This window comes from Danio aesculapii, chromosome 17 (genome assembly GCF_903798145.1).
Source record: "Danio aesculapii chromosome 17, fDanAes4.1, whole genome shotgun sequence".
Classification (NCBI taxonomy): domain Eukaryota; kingdom Metazoa; phylum Chordata; class Actinopteri; order Cypriniformes; family Danionidae; genus Danio; species Danio aesculapii.
Window position 1 is genome coordinate 10,490,237 of NC_079451.1, and position 18,402 is coordinate 10,508,638.

The 18,402-nt window shown below is 39.0% G+C and overlaps 1 protein-coding gene across 1 annotated transcript; it reads right to left on the reverse strand.

Moving 5' to 3' along the window:
* Positions 1-1,163: 1,163 nt before the first annotated feature.
* coq6 (coenzyme Q6 monooxygenase) lies at positions 1,164-18,142 on the reverse strand. The gene is made up of 12 exons (XM_056476794.1): positions 17,597-18,142; positions 16,547-16,681; positions 12,546-12,604; positions 10,707-10,833; positions 9,360-9,490; positions 9,163-9,270; positions 6,628-6,690; positions 6,360-6,467; positions 4,738-4,940; positions 4,206-4,321; positions 2,318-2,484; positions 1,164-1,277 (listed from the first exon to the last, which is right to left on the reverse strand). The coding sequence occupies exons 1-12, from the start codon at positions 17,802-17,804 to the stop codon at positions 1,248-1,250; spliced, it is 1,455 nt and encodes a 484-aa protein (XP_056332769.1). The 5' UTR covers positions 17,805-18,142; the 3' UTR covers positions 1,164-1,247.
* Positions 18,143-18,402: the final 260 nt, after the last annotated feature.

The following is an 18,402-nucleotide window of genomic DNA, read 5'->3' on the forward strand; positions in this document are numbered from 1 at the left end:
ACCCAGTCCTTTTTTTTCAAATTTAACAACATAAAAACGGTGGAACAATTGGAGCGGTTTTCAGATCAACCGCAACTTTACATAGGAGTGCGGTCCCCCGCCCACCAAATTGATTGACAGCTGTGCGTATTAACATGTCCTGGTAGTCACGTGTATAATCATATCAACAAGAGAGGAGGAGCGCAAAGCAACCGGGAATAAAAGGTCTGTTCAGTTTGCTAGGATCATCAATCATCATCAAACGTGATCAAGAGTGAGTTTCACAAGTTTAAAATGTTTTAAAACAGAGCATGTGTGTAATGAATTACAGCGATTTACTTCAGATTCACTTAATCAGCACAGCCGCGTGTCAGAACAATTATAAAAGAAGACGCTTCAATCCCGGTTTGTGGACATTAAATCAGGTTTATTTTGTACATTAACATAACAGATGTCCATACAGCAGTGAGGATTAACCGGTGTCCTGTCACATATGCAGAGTGCGAAGCTAAACGCGCTCTCTCTCTGTGTGTGTGTGTGTGTGTGTGTGCGCGGGTGTCTGCGCTATGTGTGTGTGTGTAACAGAGGCCAGCTAGTAAGTGCTGTGCAGGTAAAACCTCACTCCTCTGACCTCTAAAGGTGCTGTATGGAGCCCTCAAATGGAGCAGCCTGCCCTCAAATGGAGCAGTATATGTTTAATAGTCCAGTCAGTATTTGATTGGAAACAATATCAGACAAGAAGCTGAAGTTCAGAGTGATGTCATCAATATCTTTGATTAATATTGGCAGAACTGAGAAAGTTTTAAAGCCATATAACTTCTTAATGTGAATTTTGTCATTGTTTTGAAGCATACTGGCTTATAAATAACTTTAGCCTTACATATTCATATTAAAAGCCAAAAACCGTTTTGATTTCATAAAAAAAAATGCAACTTTCTTGCCTATATGCTTTAAAAAACAGCTTATTATTATGTAAATTTCCCATATAAGAAAGGCATTCTGATTCTGATTTATGTTTCTTTACACTTGATTAATTGTTTTTACAACAGGCCTTTATTTACATTACTCACAACACATTCAAATATAAAAGAACATGTATTAGCAAAAAACAAGGAGCAGGACTTATTTTATTTTCATATGGGTAAATGTAAACAAAATAATAAAAAAAATGCTTTACTCGTAGACAAAGCAATAAAATATTATTTATTAATTTACACTTATACATTCTATGAACAAAGCATTATAGAGATCCAGCAACTACGCAGTTCTTACTTGCTGGCAAAGGCCATGATCTGCTCCTGTGGGTACAAGAAAAAAATAATTACTACAGGTAAGGGGCTTACAGGTAACCAATATTCATAAGCTACAAGTGCTGCTTAGTTTTATTTAGAACTAAGCATTTTGGTCACGAAAGGTGACGCAAACCCTCCTTACGTGAGGCTAGGCTGTAACGTCTATCATAGAAGCACTGAATTAGAGAGATATCCCTGAAGACCTAAGACAAATGTACGGGCCTCTGGTTGGAATCGCTTAGTAAAGGAATGAAGCCATTTCATAAGAGTGGCCTGTAATAAAAGGAGTGTGAAAACACAAGCCAACACCACTATGCACAGCCCTGCAACCCCACCCACACTTTCGGTAACAGTAAATTTAGGGCTAAACATAGCCATAGTAGTAGCTCCTGACCATGTAAATTACAGGCACGGATAAGAGTAGAAAGGCATGTAATCAGAGGACAAGATGGGGGGGATGGGGTTAGAGAAGGGAAAAAGTCAGAGGAAGAGTGAAAGAGGGTGCAAAAGTTGGAGAGGTGGAAAAAAAAGTCTGTAGCTGGAAGAAGAACAGAGCGAGGAAAGAGCCACAGATAGAAAGGAAGGAGAACAGAAGAAGAGAGCCACAGAGCTCAAGAAAAGTGAAAGAATTTGTACAATTTTAGAGTAGGAAATAAAAATTGAACTGACATAAGCCATGTTTCCATCCAAATATGCAAATTAAATATAAAAAAATATTAATAACAAAATTTGCTGCATTAGAAGAAGTTCCCCTTTTTAAAAATAGTCAATAGCAAATTCATCATCGTTTCAGCTCAAGCGCACAAGTTATAAGCATCCTTAAGGGGGCAAAAGATGTCAGATATTAGCAAGAATTTGACAGGTCAAGATCTGTTAAGAAACTGAAATAAGAGGTTTTTTTTTGCACATTTTCAAAATTTACACATCTTTTGGTGTTTGCATTAAGCATTTATTTACGCAATATTCCAAAATTTGCATAAAAATATGTGGATGGAGACTTGGCTATTGTGAATAAAGTTTTGGAAGAGTAATATATGTGGTCATACTTTAAGTGGAGGCACTGCATTGGTAGCCTGAAGGCCAAAAGTTCTCAGTAAAACCATTGGGGCCGCATTAGAGGAGTACAGCCTCTTCATGAGGTCAATGGCAGTCATCATGGGAAGATTTTGTCGCTGACGTTCAGTTTCAAACTCCAACAGGTGCTGCATGGCTCCTAGAGTTCAAAAGACCAGTGGTTAAATAATATGTAACTTATATAACTTTTTGCTTCTCACTATTATTCATTTGGTACTTATCAATTGTGCACATAATCTACATCTACATTAATCTCTGCAGATTTACTCAAACATTAAATGATGTCAACTTTTACACCACCACATACCATGTAATTAAAACAATAATAATAATAATAAAGAACACATCAGTTACTTATTTTTGGATTTTCAAAGAGACTTATGTCAACATTTTCTCTTAACAAGTTTCCATTTGCGGCTTCAAAGAAATTTATGAGCAGTTTTTGGAAAGGTTGACAAGCAAAAATACTATACTGCTTCAGGACAACCAGTTCCTTTTCTCCCAACTAAAGATCACCATCAATGTTGAATGGAAAAGAGCTTATGAAAAACCACAAACAGCTCCACTGAGATCTTTTGAACCAAAAGTATTATAGCCCATGAATGAAATAAGATTCTACATTGAACAAATAATCGAACTGAATTCCAGGAAGGCCTCTGTTTTTCCAGCTACATTTCCAGTCAACTGTTTCTTCACAATACAGTTTATGTATTAATTTTTAAATGAGATTAGGCTTTCTAGGAAAGCATGTTTGAATATTTTGTTGGATGGATATTATAAAAGAGTACACTCTTCGACCGCTTTATTAGGTACCTCATTCAAGTAGTGGGTTGGGCCCTTGTGCCTTGAGAATGGCATTGATTTTTTGTATCTTGTAAGCTGCTGTAAACATTTATCTTTTTTTTTTTTTTTTTTCTTAAGATTTTTGGCCTTTTTGCCTTTATTAGATAGGACCGTAATAAGACAGGAAGTAAAGTGGGAGAAAAAAAAAAAAGGGTCGGGAAATGTCCTCGAACTGGGATTCAAACTTGGGACGCTCTGAAGTGCTGCTGCACCATACATCAGCGCGCCAACCACTAGGCAATTGCGCCGACAACATTCCTCACTTTGACCTAAATGGACATCTCAGTTGCTGCAGATTTGTCTTATAAACTTCCACGGTGTAAATCTCTCAATCCACCACATCCCAAAGGTGCTCTGTTGAATTGAGATCTGGTGACTTTGGATGGCATTTGAGTGAACTTTGTACTTTATCCTGCTGAAAGCTGTCATCACAAGATGGATACACTATGGTCATTTAGGGATCGGTCAGCAACTATATTCATGTTGGCTGTGGCATTTAAACAATGCTCAAATGTTACTGAAGGGCTTGAGTGTGCCAAGAAAACTTCCCCACGCTATTATAACACCAGCCTGAACTGTGAAAGCAGGATGGATTCATACAATATTCTTATCCAACCAACTGTATCTAGAAATCGAGACTCATCAGACTGGGCAACCCAAACCTTTCCCAATCTTCTAATGTCTAATTTTGGTTAGCAACTGTAGCCTCAGTTTCCGGTTCTTATCTGACAGAAACGGACTCTGCTCTGCTCTTCTGCTGCAGCTCACATTTTTCAAGATTTGATGTGTTCAGAGAGCCTATTCTGCAGCCCTCTTGTGTAATAAGTGTTTTCTTGAGTTACTGTTGCCTTTCTATCACCTAAAACCAGTCTGACCATTTGCCTCTTTCTTCCCCATTCTCATGCTTTGCAGACTGTCAACAAGTTGTTGTAATGGGTTTTGGAGAACTTTCACGTAAATACAACTTTGATGTAAAAATTTATATGGCTTGGTTGATCCAGATGTTTGGAGCCTTACCAAGGTCTTTTCCATTATATGCTGCTTGGCTAAGAACTTGTGTTAGATAGGACACATCACCAAAGCCTAGATTGGCACCTTGACCTGCTAAAGGATGGACTCTGTGTGCAGCATCTCTAAAATCAGAAAACACAGATTAAATTATTTGTTAGAATCTATATTTAACAAGACAAGGGTTTCCTCTATTTAGACAATTCCTTATATCCAACATCGCCATGAAAAAAAAAGAATACATCGCTACTTGTGTTTCAAGCCTAAAACAACTACATAAACATTATAGAGGCACTTTAAACCTGACATATTGAGCACATTTAAATGCACTCTTACACTTAAGTCAAAGACACATGTGGTAATATAAATGCACTTATCCATTTTCTTTTATTAAAGGTCCTGAAGTTTAAATAAAGTTATTTTAAATAGCACTGTTCACGTCAGCAGTGAAAGAGAAGCAGTACAGTCAAATTACAATTTGGTAAAATTATAAATTCTCAATAATGAAACCAAAGATTGGTGTGAAACATGGCAAACATACCCTATAAGGGCGACTCTGTGCCTGATGTATTCTGTGGCATGACCCATGCCTAATGGGAACATCACCCGGCTCTTTGGGCCAATGCCCGCAACACTAGGTGGCAGTTGACGTGCCGAGCCACTGTCGGGCATCAGGACAGACAGAGCCATTCGAAACAGAGAGCCTGCTGTCTCCACCAACTCAGAATGGTTGTCATTACTCCACTAAAGAAAGTGAAACAAAGAAGTAAACAAAGGAGTGATGTGTACAAGAATGTTTAATTCACAACACAGATGTTAAACTTAAACTGGATGAAAAGATGGACCAAAGTAGAAAGCAAAGAGTGGAGAGAAGTGGAAAGGCCAGTTTTTATAATAAAATAATAATAATAATAATAATAATAATAATAATAGACTTTTTATAATGCTATAACAAAAGACATCTATATTAAATGTGTAATATTTTTTACACACGTTTTAATGTTCAAATCTCTCCAAATAGGACTTTTAAAAAGTATTTCCTACAACTGAACAACATGAATTTGGGGCTGGTGTCTCCATGAGTGTTGAAGGGTTTCTGCAGGAGAACTTAATTATTTAAAAAATATAAAGATGTTAACTTTTCCTCCTCCTGTTTTTTTGTTTATAATTTTAAGAGTCTGGACTAGCATATGGAATTGTAGTTAATAAATATGTTAACACTAATGGTTATTGTTAATAAAACAACAAACTAAATTACGACAAACAACAAACAAAATTTTGTATATAAAGTAAAATTTCAGAAGAAATACAGGAAGTAGTATCTTACTCTATATATTGGGGGCTTTTGAATATCATTTGTGTTGAATAACTGATGGGTCCTTTGAGTCAAAATGCTGAGAACTACTGAAGCTACTATTCCTGAGGACCTAGAATAGAGCCCAAGTTGTATGGTCTACTTCAAGTGACACTTTTATTGTGCTTTTTGTCCTTTTTGGATCAGGACAATCCCTGGCCACTGCTGCTTTTTATTGTATGGGAAAGAGCTGCGTAAACATCCTTCAGTGGAACACCACAATTCTGAAGAAAGTTATATTGGTTTAGAACAACATGAAGGAGAGTAAATTATGACATAATTTTTATTTGATGCTATCATCATCTTGACATCTAGAAGTAAACTGTACCTTCTGCCTTTTGCGCAGTCGTAAAAGACAAGGTATTTCAGCAGAGATGTGAAGAGCATGCCTAATTAAAGTAAAATGCTGACCAGGCCACAAGTTTGAGTTCGGTCTGCAGAAAAAAAAAACATTCTGTGGAGTAATGACCATCACTGGCAGGCCTTGGGCTTAATTAGCAAACCAGTTTTGATGGCAAGCGTGACTCAGATGCAAAGGCCTGTGACCAGTAAGGCCAGTAAAAATAGCCAGCTTGGGAAAAGAGGAGTTTCTTTAACGGAAACACAAACAAAAAGAAAAAAAAAAAACAGTGTGAGGGTCAGATAAAGGGCATTCAGCTGAAACGAATAAAATGTAGAGCCAAGATTTGACATTTAAACAAACGAAAAACACGACTTTGTCATTCTACATGACAACATAAAAGTATTAAAATATTGCAAAAACACAAGTGTGGGCTATAGGTGGGGCAAAAGTGTAAGTGCTTACTCACAAATGCAGAGTTAATGGCATCCACAAAACTCTCCTCGTCCATCTGTAGAAGTTCTTCAGCATGTTGATGACTGGTGGACCAGACCAGTGAGCTCTCCGTGTCTGACAACTGCACAGCAGACACATACACCACGTCTGGACTTGAGCACCATTACAAACACATGCATTTTCCATTTGACCACTAAGTGATATCACGATGATCCAATGAAACAAATAGAGTACAAATTACGTCATTTACAAGGCAAAATAAACACATAAGGTCAGCTCACGGGTAGCATTGCAATGGGTCCAGTTGGGAGGAACCGCTGCCAAGCCACGTTATTTTCTGTGGGCTGAAAAACAGGTAATGCATTAACTGAGAGAAAATCTTATTGAAATGAACAACATACAGAGTCAAGAAGTCAGAATTATTAGCCCCACTTTGATTTTTTGTTTCTTTTTGAAATATTTCCCAAATTATGTTTAATAGAGCAAGGAAATTATCACAATATGTCTCATAATATTTTTTTCTTCTTATTTGTTTTATTTCGGCTAGAATAAAAGCAGTTTTTAATTTTTCAAAAAACATTTTAAGGTCATCATTAGCCCCTTTAAGCTATATATATTTTCGATATTGTATAACAATGGTTTGTTCTGTAGACTAACTTGCCTAATTACACTAACCTGCCTAGTTAACCTAATTAACCTAGTTAAGCCTTTAAATGTCACTTTAAGCTCTGTGTCTTGAAAAATATCTAGTCAAATATTATTTACTGTCATCATGGTAAGATAAAATAAATCAGTTATTAGAAATGAGTTATTAAAACTATTATGTTCAGAAATGTGTTGAAAAAAATCTCTCCGTTAAACAGAAATTGGGGAAAAAAATAAATGGGGCTAATAATTCTGACTTTAACTGTATATAAAAGTGCAAACATAAATATTAATGGAATTTTGAAGTTGTATTAAAACACAATGTCATTGTAATAGTTGCTTATTGATGAATTCAGAAGAGATGGTAAACCTAAAGCAGACTGATCTATTCATTTAGCCTCACGTTCAATAGAAATGCATTGTAAAAAGCTTAAGCTTGCTTGTTTTATATGTTAGTTAAAAGAGAAAGCCGTCTGACTAATCAAAGCCTGGCTGGTCTGTGAAATAATCCATTATTAATCAATTGATTGCCAAAACGATAGTTTATTAGACACACAATATGATGTAAACTTTAAAGGTGAAGTATGCAAGTTTGAGACCCAGTGGTAATGCAAGTTTGAATGCCATTTTACATTACATTTATTGCCAATCTACTGAAAGCAGCAGCAGATAGTTCACCTCAGATCTTGAAAATAAAATAAACCGTTAGAAACCAAAATTATAAACCTTACAATTTCGTTGAGTGCAGTGAGTGCACTATTGTGTGCTTCTGAATGGCTGTATTTAAATTTTTGTCGTGTTTCGTCTGGTGCAAACAGCCAAATTGCTTATCATTGCAAATCTTGTCACATAGCGTGTTTTTAAGTTACAATGTAATCTGCTCACCTAATGATTATGTTTGTAATTTGTATATTATGTGCTAATTAATAACCAACTCATGTGTAACTCTGAATTTGCGTCTCATTTCGGAGTCTGTTACTGTCCACCAGAGTTCGCATTTCGGGTACAGACGCATACATTAAAGAGCACCTAGGTTACGCCTTTTTCCAGATTTAATACAAGTCTTTTGTGTCCCCAGAATTTGTCTGTAAAGTTTCAGCTCAAAACACCCATCAGATTATTTATAATAGCTTTTAATAGTTTGTATTTCATAGGTCTAAAGAGCTTGTTGCTGTTTTTGTGTACTGGGCATTTACGCCTAGTCCTCCCCGCCCACCGTTTCTACGTGCCTGTCAGCATGCTTCAATCTCCACCCTTGGCTGCCTCAGAAAACAGACAGATAAAAAGAACATTTTTTTTGCATGTGACAAGATTTGATTAATATCCACTGCTGTATGGATGTCTGTTATGTTAATGTACAAAATAAACCTGATTTAAATGTCCACAAATGGGGATTAAAGCATCTTTTATAATTGTTCTGAAACGCGGTGCTGGTGAAGTAAAGCTGAAGTAAATTGCTGTAATTCATTACACACATGCACTGTTTTAAAACATTTTAAATTTGTAAAACTTACTCTTGATTACGTTTGATGATGATTGATGATCCTAGCAAACTGAACAGACCTTTTATTCCAATTGCTTTGCGCACGTCCCGTCTTGTTAATATGATTATACGCATTACTAGGGAGACATGTTAATACGCATCAGTCAATCAATTCAGTTGGCGGGGGGCCCACACTCCTACGTCAAGTTGCGGTCGGTCTAAAAACCCATCTAATTGGTCAACCGTTTTTATGTTGTTAAATTTGAAAAAAAAAAAAAAAAAAAAAAAAGGACTGGGTGTGTTTAAATCACCCCAATTTGACAGTCTATGCACTATACCTACACACATCTCTGACCAAACAGCTTGAAAAGTAGATTTTTCACCATATGTGCCCTTTTAAGAGTCTTTCTGACTGAATGAAGGAAATACATTGTTTTCCACAAAGACAATCTGGGGTGCTAAAATATAAATGGATAAACTGGCATTAAGCAGGTTAAAGGGACCAAAACAAAGACAGCCGTTTTGTCAGGTTACTCACATTTTCAAGACTTCAGCATTGTTTTTTCAGATAAACAAGAAAGTTCACTTAGAATGTTTCTTATATATATATCTGCAAACATATTATGGTATTTTATGCTTTAGAGGAGTCAAAAACATACAGCACATTTAAACTTGTAGACCATCATACCTCAGACAAATGTAGAACAGCTACAACCGCTGACTGATCATAATTCCATTTGACTGTGGGGATGCCTGCCTCTCTCCGTACCATAGAGTTTGGCCCATCAGCACCAATCTGAAAGAGCAAATTGTACACATCTTCAGAAATTCGGCTTGTGTAGCTGAATGCTATTCTGTTTGACACACTGGTTAAACTTTGCATACCAATAACTTGGTGTGGAGAGTCTTTCCATTAGCTAGAGCCACCTGAACCCAGGGGATGGACTCGGAGACATGGTAAGGATGGGGCCAGGTGTATTTCACCACTTTTGTTCTGTACTGCACTTTAACATGATCTGTTTGTGTGATAAATGATGAAAAAAACAAATCATTGTTCAGTTCTACATGAGAAACGAGGAAAAAAAATCCAGGCATACAGGGTTTGGCTGTGACAAAAATTAAGGATAATCAGCCACCTCATAAAACACAAAGTCGTTTTCCTTTCTCTGGTTGGAGCCTGCTAACATTGACAATTCTCTTGATGGATTTGGCAAGTCACCCTCGGCTGACTAATGGTGTTTATCTACAAGCAGAGCATGCAATACATGCGACCAGCTGCCAATATCCTGCACACAACAGAGAACTAAAGTAAAGGAAGCAGAAAATCCACTTTTCTTAGAATCACTGGCGGTCTAGCACATGAAAAGCTCCAGGATTACGCCTACGTTTCGGACTTACAGATCGTTCTGTCCACAAAATTGAACACTAGTTCTTGAACATGAGCAAGAAATATTGGCTTCTTGCAGATCTGAAAGCAGAGCAGCAGAAAAAACCCCAGCTGGCCGATGCACGTACGTCTCGTCTAGTACTTCAGCAGAAATAGAAGACTGTTAAAAAACACAAACACGTGAACAAGCACGTGCTACCACACATCTGTTAAATGCAAGATGCGTTTTAAAAAAGGCTTGTTTTTAAAAATATGCTGTTTTACAGAGCATAGCATGGAAAAGCCAAATTCAGAGCCCTGGAACTGTTTAGTTAATTACAACAACAAAATGTTACAGTAAAACTCTGTCCATGCTGGGCCGCTCCAAGCGAGTGAGATGCTACGGCTGGAAAGGAATGTGGTTTTTTAAATGGGTCAAAAGACCACTGCACGTGTCCTGACAGGGTGGCAATTCTCATGGGGCTTCTGTCTCCCACCAAAAGTAATGTGCTGGATGATCGAAATAGCAGGAAAAACATAGATACGTCCAAAGAAGTGGAATCTTTAGCCTAAGAAGAAAGATGTTCAAAAGGAGTACGAATGCAAATAAACACTTTGCCAAGACAGGAAGCAATGGCTTGTGGTGACATCATTTGCCAAGCCATCCCTAAAACTAATTAACAGGGAGCCCACTCAGCGCCCGAGCCCCTGCTGGGGAAAACATTCAGCTACATGGGAAGAGCACTGCAAAAAAAGCAAGGATCAAGGACATATCATCATGTAATGATCAAAGTTCAGCATGCAAAGGGCTGATTACAAAAACAAACACATAAATTTTATATCAAAGATCAAAATGTGTCCATTACCAGAGAGAGTCTGCAGCTGTTTGGTGAGGGCGGCCACAATGACGTCGTTCTCAACGATGTATGCCATCTCGTCCTGCAGATTCTCCTTATCAAACGTAATCAGGGCATCCGAACATGCATCCCAAACCTAAAGCAAAGGGCCAAATTATTGCTGTGGCTTACAACTCTATCCTTAAGTGACCGCTCGGGCACTATTTATGGATTTCCAAAAGAGCACGTGCTTCAGTGAACTTGAACACATCAAAGCCGTTCAAATGAGCGAAGAGTTTTGCCAGATACTCTAACCAAACATCAAACTAGATTCAACAAAAGCCACCAACAGCCCTTGAGGTTGCACGGTTGACTTTGTAAACGCACTGGGCTGAGGCAGAAATGTGAAATGCCATTCTTTGTGGCGATTTATGCTTGTATTTATAGTTAAGCCAATAATAAATAACAAATATGCGAACATTACTGTCGAGCTTAGTTTGTTTAATCTAAGTTGCCTTGAAACTTAGCTAATAAAACATGCGGCCGGTTTTAAATACAAAAAACTTCTTGGTGATTGACAAGGCTATTTTTGAAAACCTAAACTGAGTGTAACTATGGTGACAAGCAAACAATTAAATCCATGAGTAACATGGATCCAGAAGTGTCGCTCTATCCTCATTGTTATACCGCCACACTAAAACCACTAATAGTAGTGGTTTTACAATTTTTGATACATGGTTACGTGGAAGATTTAAAACGTGACCAACCCACAATTATGAGGACTTTACACATAGGAAAAACACAGCTGTTGATAAGTTTTGGAGTTGCTATGTACTTGCAGTTGCTTCCAAATTAAAACGTCCCTTGCCAAAATGACCAATTTAACACAATCATTTCTGCAACAAAGTTACCACAAAAGGTTCAAACCACTAAGGAGGAAAAAAAATCTAACTGATAACATTTCAGGGAACCTCCATACTTAAGAAAACACAGTTTTTCTGATCCATGGCACTTCCCAACCCCGTTTTAGCAGTTTTCCTCTAACCGCTTGAATTTAATAGGAGAGCAAGAGGGAACCTAACACAGTTCCTTTGCAATTTCATCCTTGTTTGGCACTCACAAAAAAATGGTAAGAGGTACAGGAAAGGTATAATGGGTGAGGTATATCACTATAAAGTGCACTCTGATGACATCCCTTAGTTTCCCCAGAAACCACAGGACTTCATTCTGGCAGTGAAAAATCCACATCTTACGGGAGAAATTCCACCACAGCATCGAAAACGAAAGGCCCTTTTACTTGTGATCTCCACAGCTTTTAACTCTCTCCCCACGTCTCACATGAATCTTCATAATTAGTAGACACACATAGATTTATGTCATCCCACTAAATAAGACTCTAATAGATAAACTGAGGCCGCAAGCAAAACCAACCTTAACTGTCAGGTTGTGATGTGGAGTTTGCATCTCTAATGTATGTTTTGTATTCGGAGGCTGTGGTTCTGTAGCATTAATTTATGGGTGGCTGCTTACAGTGTGATGATAGGCAAACAACGATGAGGAAAACATGCTACAGCTGTTTTTGATGGAGTAGCTTCCTGGCCTTGGGGGGAAAATAAGCAGGTAAGGTCATAGTAAATGACTGTGTTGGTTACTCATAATGTATTTTGCTTTGGTGTTTTGTTGCTCTAAAATGCTGTGAGTTTTATTTAGTGCAATATGTAATTACTTCACAGTTGAACTTGTATTATGGTGTTTTGATGAAGCATCAGGTAATACTTTGGTTTCTAAATAATATAATCATTTATATGATAGCATCATTGCATAATGTTCCATCCTCAGTTATTATATTACAACATTGATTTCACTGACCTGCATTTTATTATATGGCTTGCATCTCATATTTACAATATGGTCCCAAGCACCAAGACCTGTAACACAATAAGATACAATTAAAAGGCACCACATTTGTTCCTACTCATTCAACGCCTCCTTTTTCTGGTTGGATATGATGTCGTAATGGAAAAACAACCTTCACAAAGCTACCTACTGACCTACTTCCTGGTGAATCTTTCATATACAAACATTATACCATAAATAGGTTTAATGACAGGAGTGCCGTTTCAGAGCTTTGAATGGAACAGATGTACTTATCCTCACCACAGGGCTTTTGATAGGATTGTCCCCCCACATTACCCAAAGTACTGGTTCTAAATGATGCCCAGCATTGCCCATAATGCAAACATGCATTCTATGGAGACAAAGAAAAAAGTGTATGTTTCATCCAGCGTGGAACACACTGTTCGGCCAAGCAACAGAGCGATTTAGTGTATTTCGCATTGAATAGATAAAGAAAATATATTGGTTTTGGTCAATGCTTCTTGATTTTGGTACATGGAAAAAGAGCTATTAAGCTTTTTAAATTTTGATTTTGCATTCACGCAACCCTGCAGCCGTAAGGGGCCGGTGCATTGTGAAATGGGTGGTGGTCGAAGGTTAGGACCTAGACAACCTGATTATCGGACATAGAAACTGGCTCTTGGGACATGGAATGTCACCTCACTGGAAGGGAAGAAGTCCGAGCTTGTGCGGGAGGTGGAACGGCTAGAGATAGTTGGGGTCACCTCCACACACAGCTGGGGCTCTGGAACTCAACTTCTTGAGAAGTGCTGGACTTTCTTCTACTCTGGAGTTGCTGGAGTTGGGCTGGTGTGGGCTTGCTTATAGCTTATTGCTAATATCTTTGCTACCATGTGTTGGAGTTTTCCCAGGTGAACGAGAAGGTCACCTCCATACGCCTTCAAGTCAGGGATAGGTCTCTCACTGTGGTTCGTGCCTATGGGCCAAACACCAGAGCAGAGCACCCGGCCTTATTGGAGTCCTTGGGAGGGGTGCTGGAAGATGCTCAGACTGAGGACTCTGTTGTTCTACTGGGGGACTTCAATGCCCACATGAATAATGACAGTGATACAGTACCTGGAGAGGCGTGATTGGGAGGAATGGCCTCCCTGATCTGAAACCGAGTGGTGTTCTGTTATTGGACTTCTGTGCAAATCACAGTTTGTCCATAACAAACACCATGTTCGAGCATAAGGGTGTCCATCAGTGCACAAGGCACCAGGACACCCTAGGCCGGAGGTCAATGATAAGACTTTGTGGTTGTATCATCTGATCTCCGACCGTATGTCTTGGACACTCTGGTAAAGAAAGGGGCAGAACGGTCAACTGCTCACCAACTGGTAGAAAAGCTGGACAGACCTGGCAGGCCTAAACGTATTGTGAGGGTCCTCTGAGAACCTCAAGTCAGAGGGATTTTCAACTCTGACCTCCGGAAAAGCTTTGACTAGATCCCGAGGGAAGCTGGAGACATTGACACTGAGTGGTCCATTTTCTTCGACTCCATTGTTGACGCGGCCGTGAGGAGCTATGGCCGTAAGGTCTGTGGTGCCTGTCAAGGTGGCAATGCCATGAACCTGGTGGTTGACACCAGAAGACACTTGATGCCATCAAGCTGAATGAGGAGTCCTACAGGGCTTGGTTGACTTGCAGGACTCCAGATGCAGCTAATGGGTACCGGCAAGCCAAGCGTGCTGCAGCCCGGGCGGTTGTGGAAGCAAAAACTCGTGCCTCAGGCCTAGTTTGTGGGAAAACTGTGGAGGAAGACTATTTGTCGGCCCCAAAAAGATTCTGACAAAACGTCCCAGGTGTTGTTAGTGAACCTCGACTAGGGATGTTGTCAAAGGGTGGAGAGAATACTTTGAGGATCTCCGTAACCCCACTGACATGTCTTTTATTGAGGAAGACTAGGGATGCAGGGGTGGGCTCACCCATCACCCAAGCTGAGGTCACTGAGGTAGTTTGCAAGCTCCGTAGTGGCAAAGCAACGGGGGTGGATGAGATTGACCCTATGTATCTTAGGTCTCTGGATATTGTGGGGGTGTCTTGGTTGACACATTTCTACAATATCGCATGGAGGTCGGGGACAGTACCTCTGGACTGGACAACTGGGGTAGTAGTTGCCATTTTTAAGAAGGTGGACCGGAGGGTGTGCTCCAACTATAGGGGGAAAAAAAAAAAAAATATCACACTTTTCTGCCTTCCTGGAAAAGTCTATGCCAGGGTACTGGAGAGGAGGATCCGGCCAATGGTTGAACCTAGGATCCAGAAGGAACAATGCGGTTTTCGTCTAGGCCGTGATTCACTGGACCAGCTCTACACCCTCACCAGGGGGCTTGAGGGTTCATGGGAGTATTCCCAACCAATCCACGTGTGTTTTGTGGACTTGGAGAAGGCATTCAACCGTGCCCCTCGTGTCATTCTTTGGATGGTGCTCTGGGTGTATGGTGTCAGAGGCATTCTTTTAAGGGCTGTCTCGTCCCTGTATGAACAGAGTAGGAGTTTGGTTCGCATTGCCGGCAATAAGTCAAACTGGTTTCCAGTGCATGTTGGACTCTGGCAGGGCTGCCCTTTGTCACCAATTCTGTTAAATTTTTATACACACAATTTCAAAGCGCAGCCTTGGGCTGGAGGGGGTCCGGTTCGGGGACCACAGGATTTCATCTCTTTTATTCGCAGACAATGTTGTTATATTGGCTTCATCGAACATAGGCCTTCAGCATGCACTGGGGTGATTTGCTGCAGAGTGTGATGCGGCTGGGATGAGAATCAGCATTTCCAAGTCTGAGGCCAAGGTGCTCCACCGGAAAAAGGTGGTTTGCCATCACTAGGTTGGAGGAAGATCCTTACCCCAGGTGGAGGAGTTCAAGTATCTTGCGGTTTTGTTCATGAGTGAGGAAAGGAGGGAACCTGAGATTGACAGGCGGATTGGTGCAGTGGCAGCAGTAATGTGGTCGATGTACCGGTTCGTTCTGGTAAAGAAGGAGCTGAGCCAAAAGGCAAAGCTCTTGATTTACCGGTCAATCTACGTTCCTACTCTAACCTATGGTCATGAGCTTTGGGTAATGACCGAAAGAACAAGATCTTGGATACAAGCGGGCGAAATGAGTTTCCTTAGCAGGGTGGCAGGGCGCACTTTTATAGATAGGGTGAGGAACTCTGTCACCCGGGAGGAGCTCGGAACGGGCGAAAATTTCATGACATGACATTTTGCATTCAGTGTGCATTGTAGCTGTTTGTGAATGTTAATGGTCCAAAGTTTTAAAGCTCAGTTCAGGTTAAAGATTCTCTGCTAAAGAAACTATTCTGAAATGCCATTGATTCTGTTCTACAATTTATCTGTAAACATGTACATATTGTCAGCCTACGCTCTTTGAAAATAATAATATCTACTGGGAACCACCCTAAATTACTTTAGCTGGTTTGTGTTGTCAACATCACATAGATAAAACTTTATCGGTAAGAATAAAACATTCATTCTTATGAACTCTCACAATAACTAAACTGGTTAAACTCTTTCCAGTAAATCCTAACTTTACTTTGCTTATGATTAGAGGACTGTATTCACTCTAAATAATGTCATCAATAAATCAGTATTACATTTTTTTTTTATTTTAATCAAGATTAATTCAGTTAATGTTTTAATTTTTTAGACAAGATTTAAATTCTTGATGTAGATTTACAAAACTGTAACATCTATTAACAGACCAAACAAGTGCATTTTTTGTGGTTTTTGCTTTAGCTTGACTTTTTTCAGTTTATATACCTCATCATTTATTTTTCTTATTTAAATGAATAGATAATGTTTTAGTTGACAGTTGCAAGACTAATCATAGGTTCGAGGTGACTTCTAAGACTGCATCAGTTATATGAACTACTTTCTGCATTTAATGGTGATTAATTAATCAATATAGAATTTGGATGTTTGAATGGAATCCACTTATATAAATATATAAATCAGAAATACATATCCATACCACTCAGAAGTGTTGCTGAGCCAGGGCTGATGGAGCTGACCCTTGTACTGTAAGTCTCTGGGATCTTGTCCATCTTTTTTTCATGACCAGCTTCCAGGAGAAGAACCTTCTTACCTGTTAAATTGGGATCTAGACCTGAATAAAGAACACAGATGAAATGCAATATATTTCAATTGCACTGAAATTAGGACTGCACAATATATCGTTTCACCATCAAGTTCAAAATATTATCAAATATTAAAATCACAGGATCTGCAATGTCAAGTTGGAATAATAACCAGCTATCCTATTTTGCATAACAATGCAAAGTTCAACTCTAATAACAGTGAAAGATTTTCATTTGGATGTGTTGTCACTGACCTGTTGCTGTAAATTTAAACCAATAAGTTATAAAGCTTGAAGCTTTTAATTTGAACTATTTATACAAAGACTATATTGTTATTTTACATATACTGTTAGATTTCACACACACACACAAACATAAACATGGTTTAATTAGTATGTTTTTGTTCTTTTGTATGCATCTATGCTTTTTGTTTATTCTTATTTTATTATCTTATTCATTTGTTTATTATCTTTTATGCAAATCCTCCCCAATAAAATCATCCCAATTAATCTAAAATTATATATTTTTCCAAATAGAATTACAAATCATCAAAAACATGACATTGTCAGTGTTTTTACAATATATGCAGCCCTAACTGGAATGTCATCGGCTCTTTTAGCATGTTTGCATAAGTTTACCAATAGATTGAAATAAGAGGGCTCAAGTTTGCATAAAATCTTTGCGTTGATTGTACACTGCTTACTTTAGCATCATCCTACGGCATGAGAATTGCTGTACAACCGCAATTGCACCCTTCACCTCCAGCTAAAACACTTTCATCAAACAAAATAACAACCTCTCGTTTGCGTGAAAAAACAAGGGGTGAAGAAAAGTGACGGAAAGACTTCATTACGACTTGAGAAGGGTGTACTTATGGGGTTTGAAACTAAAGGGGCAAACGCTTATTGGGTTATTATGGGTGCTGGTCAGGGACGCTCACTCACCTAATGAGCATGCCATAGCGGTGCCCACCATTCCCCCGCCAGATATTATAATGTCAAAGAGCTCGTTTTCAAAAGTGCTGGAGTCCTGGTCGAGCTCAGAGGACGAGAAGCGTCTGTGCACCGCTCGAGCTCCATTCAGTGTCCTCACTGCAACACACTTGCGTCCTATCCCGACCACAGCTAGCTTAGCTTTAGCCAGAGACAACATTCTTATTTGTTGCGACTAAAAATAACAACAACCAAGAAGTCTAACAGAAAATATATAGGAGCACCCGTTAAATTTGTCCTGTCATTGACAATAACGGTATGCTATTCTGTGTATCATCCGGCCATGTTGTTAACTGAGAATACCCAGTACGTAAGAGTACTGTTTGCCCTTATTCTTCCGGGTTGTAAAAGCTACTTAAATCAAGCAAATGATTAATGTGCGTTAATATAAACATTTAATATGTCTTCATTCTGCAAAAAAGACGTCAGACAACGCAATATAATGCAAATGTGTCTTTTAAAATAACGTTTACTTCCCTGTTCTTTTTCAGCGATGGAAGCACGGTGGTAGCGTGTTCTCTTTAGCGCCATCTGTCCTCTTGGCGGGAAGCTCTAGTGAGTTCGGTTTATTTAAATGTAAAAACAGAAATCAAACATGTATTTTGTGTTTTGTTGCTGAATAAAATGTTTACTGTCTAAAATGATTTTATTTGTGTCTAATATTCCTGTAGAACACACTTTTAATGTAAAGTAAGGATGCAGCGGAGTGTGTGCGTGATATGCTGAGGCGCTGGTGGGTGGAGAAAAGACTGGTCACC

Coding starts and splice junctions, on each gene's coding strand:
- coq6 (XM_056476794.1), bottom strand. CDS start 17,804: ATGTTGTCTCTGGCTAAAGCTAAGCTAGCTGTGGTCGGGATAGGACGC. Junction 10,834..12,545: donor AGCCATATAATAAAATGCAG/GTCAGTGAAATC, acceptor CCTTTGCTTTAG/GTTTGGGATGCATGTTCGGA. Junction 9,271..9,359: donor CTCTCCACACCAAGTTATTG/GTATGCAAAGTT, acceptor TTGCTCTTTCAG/ATTGGTGCTGATGGGCCAAA.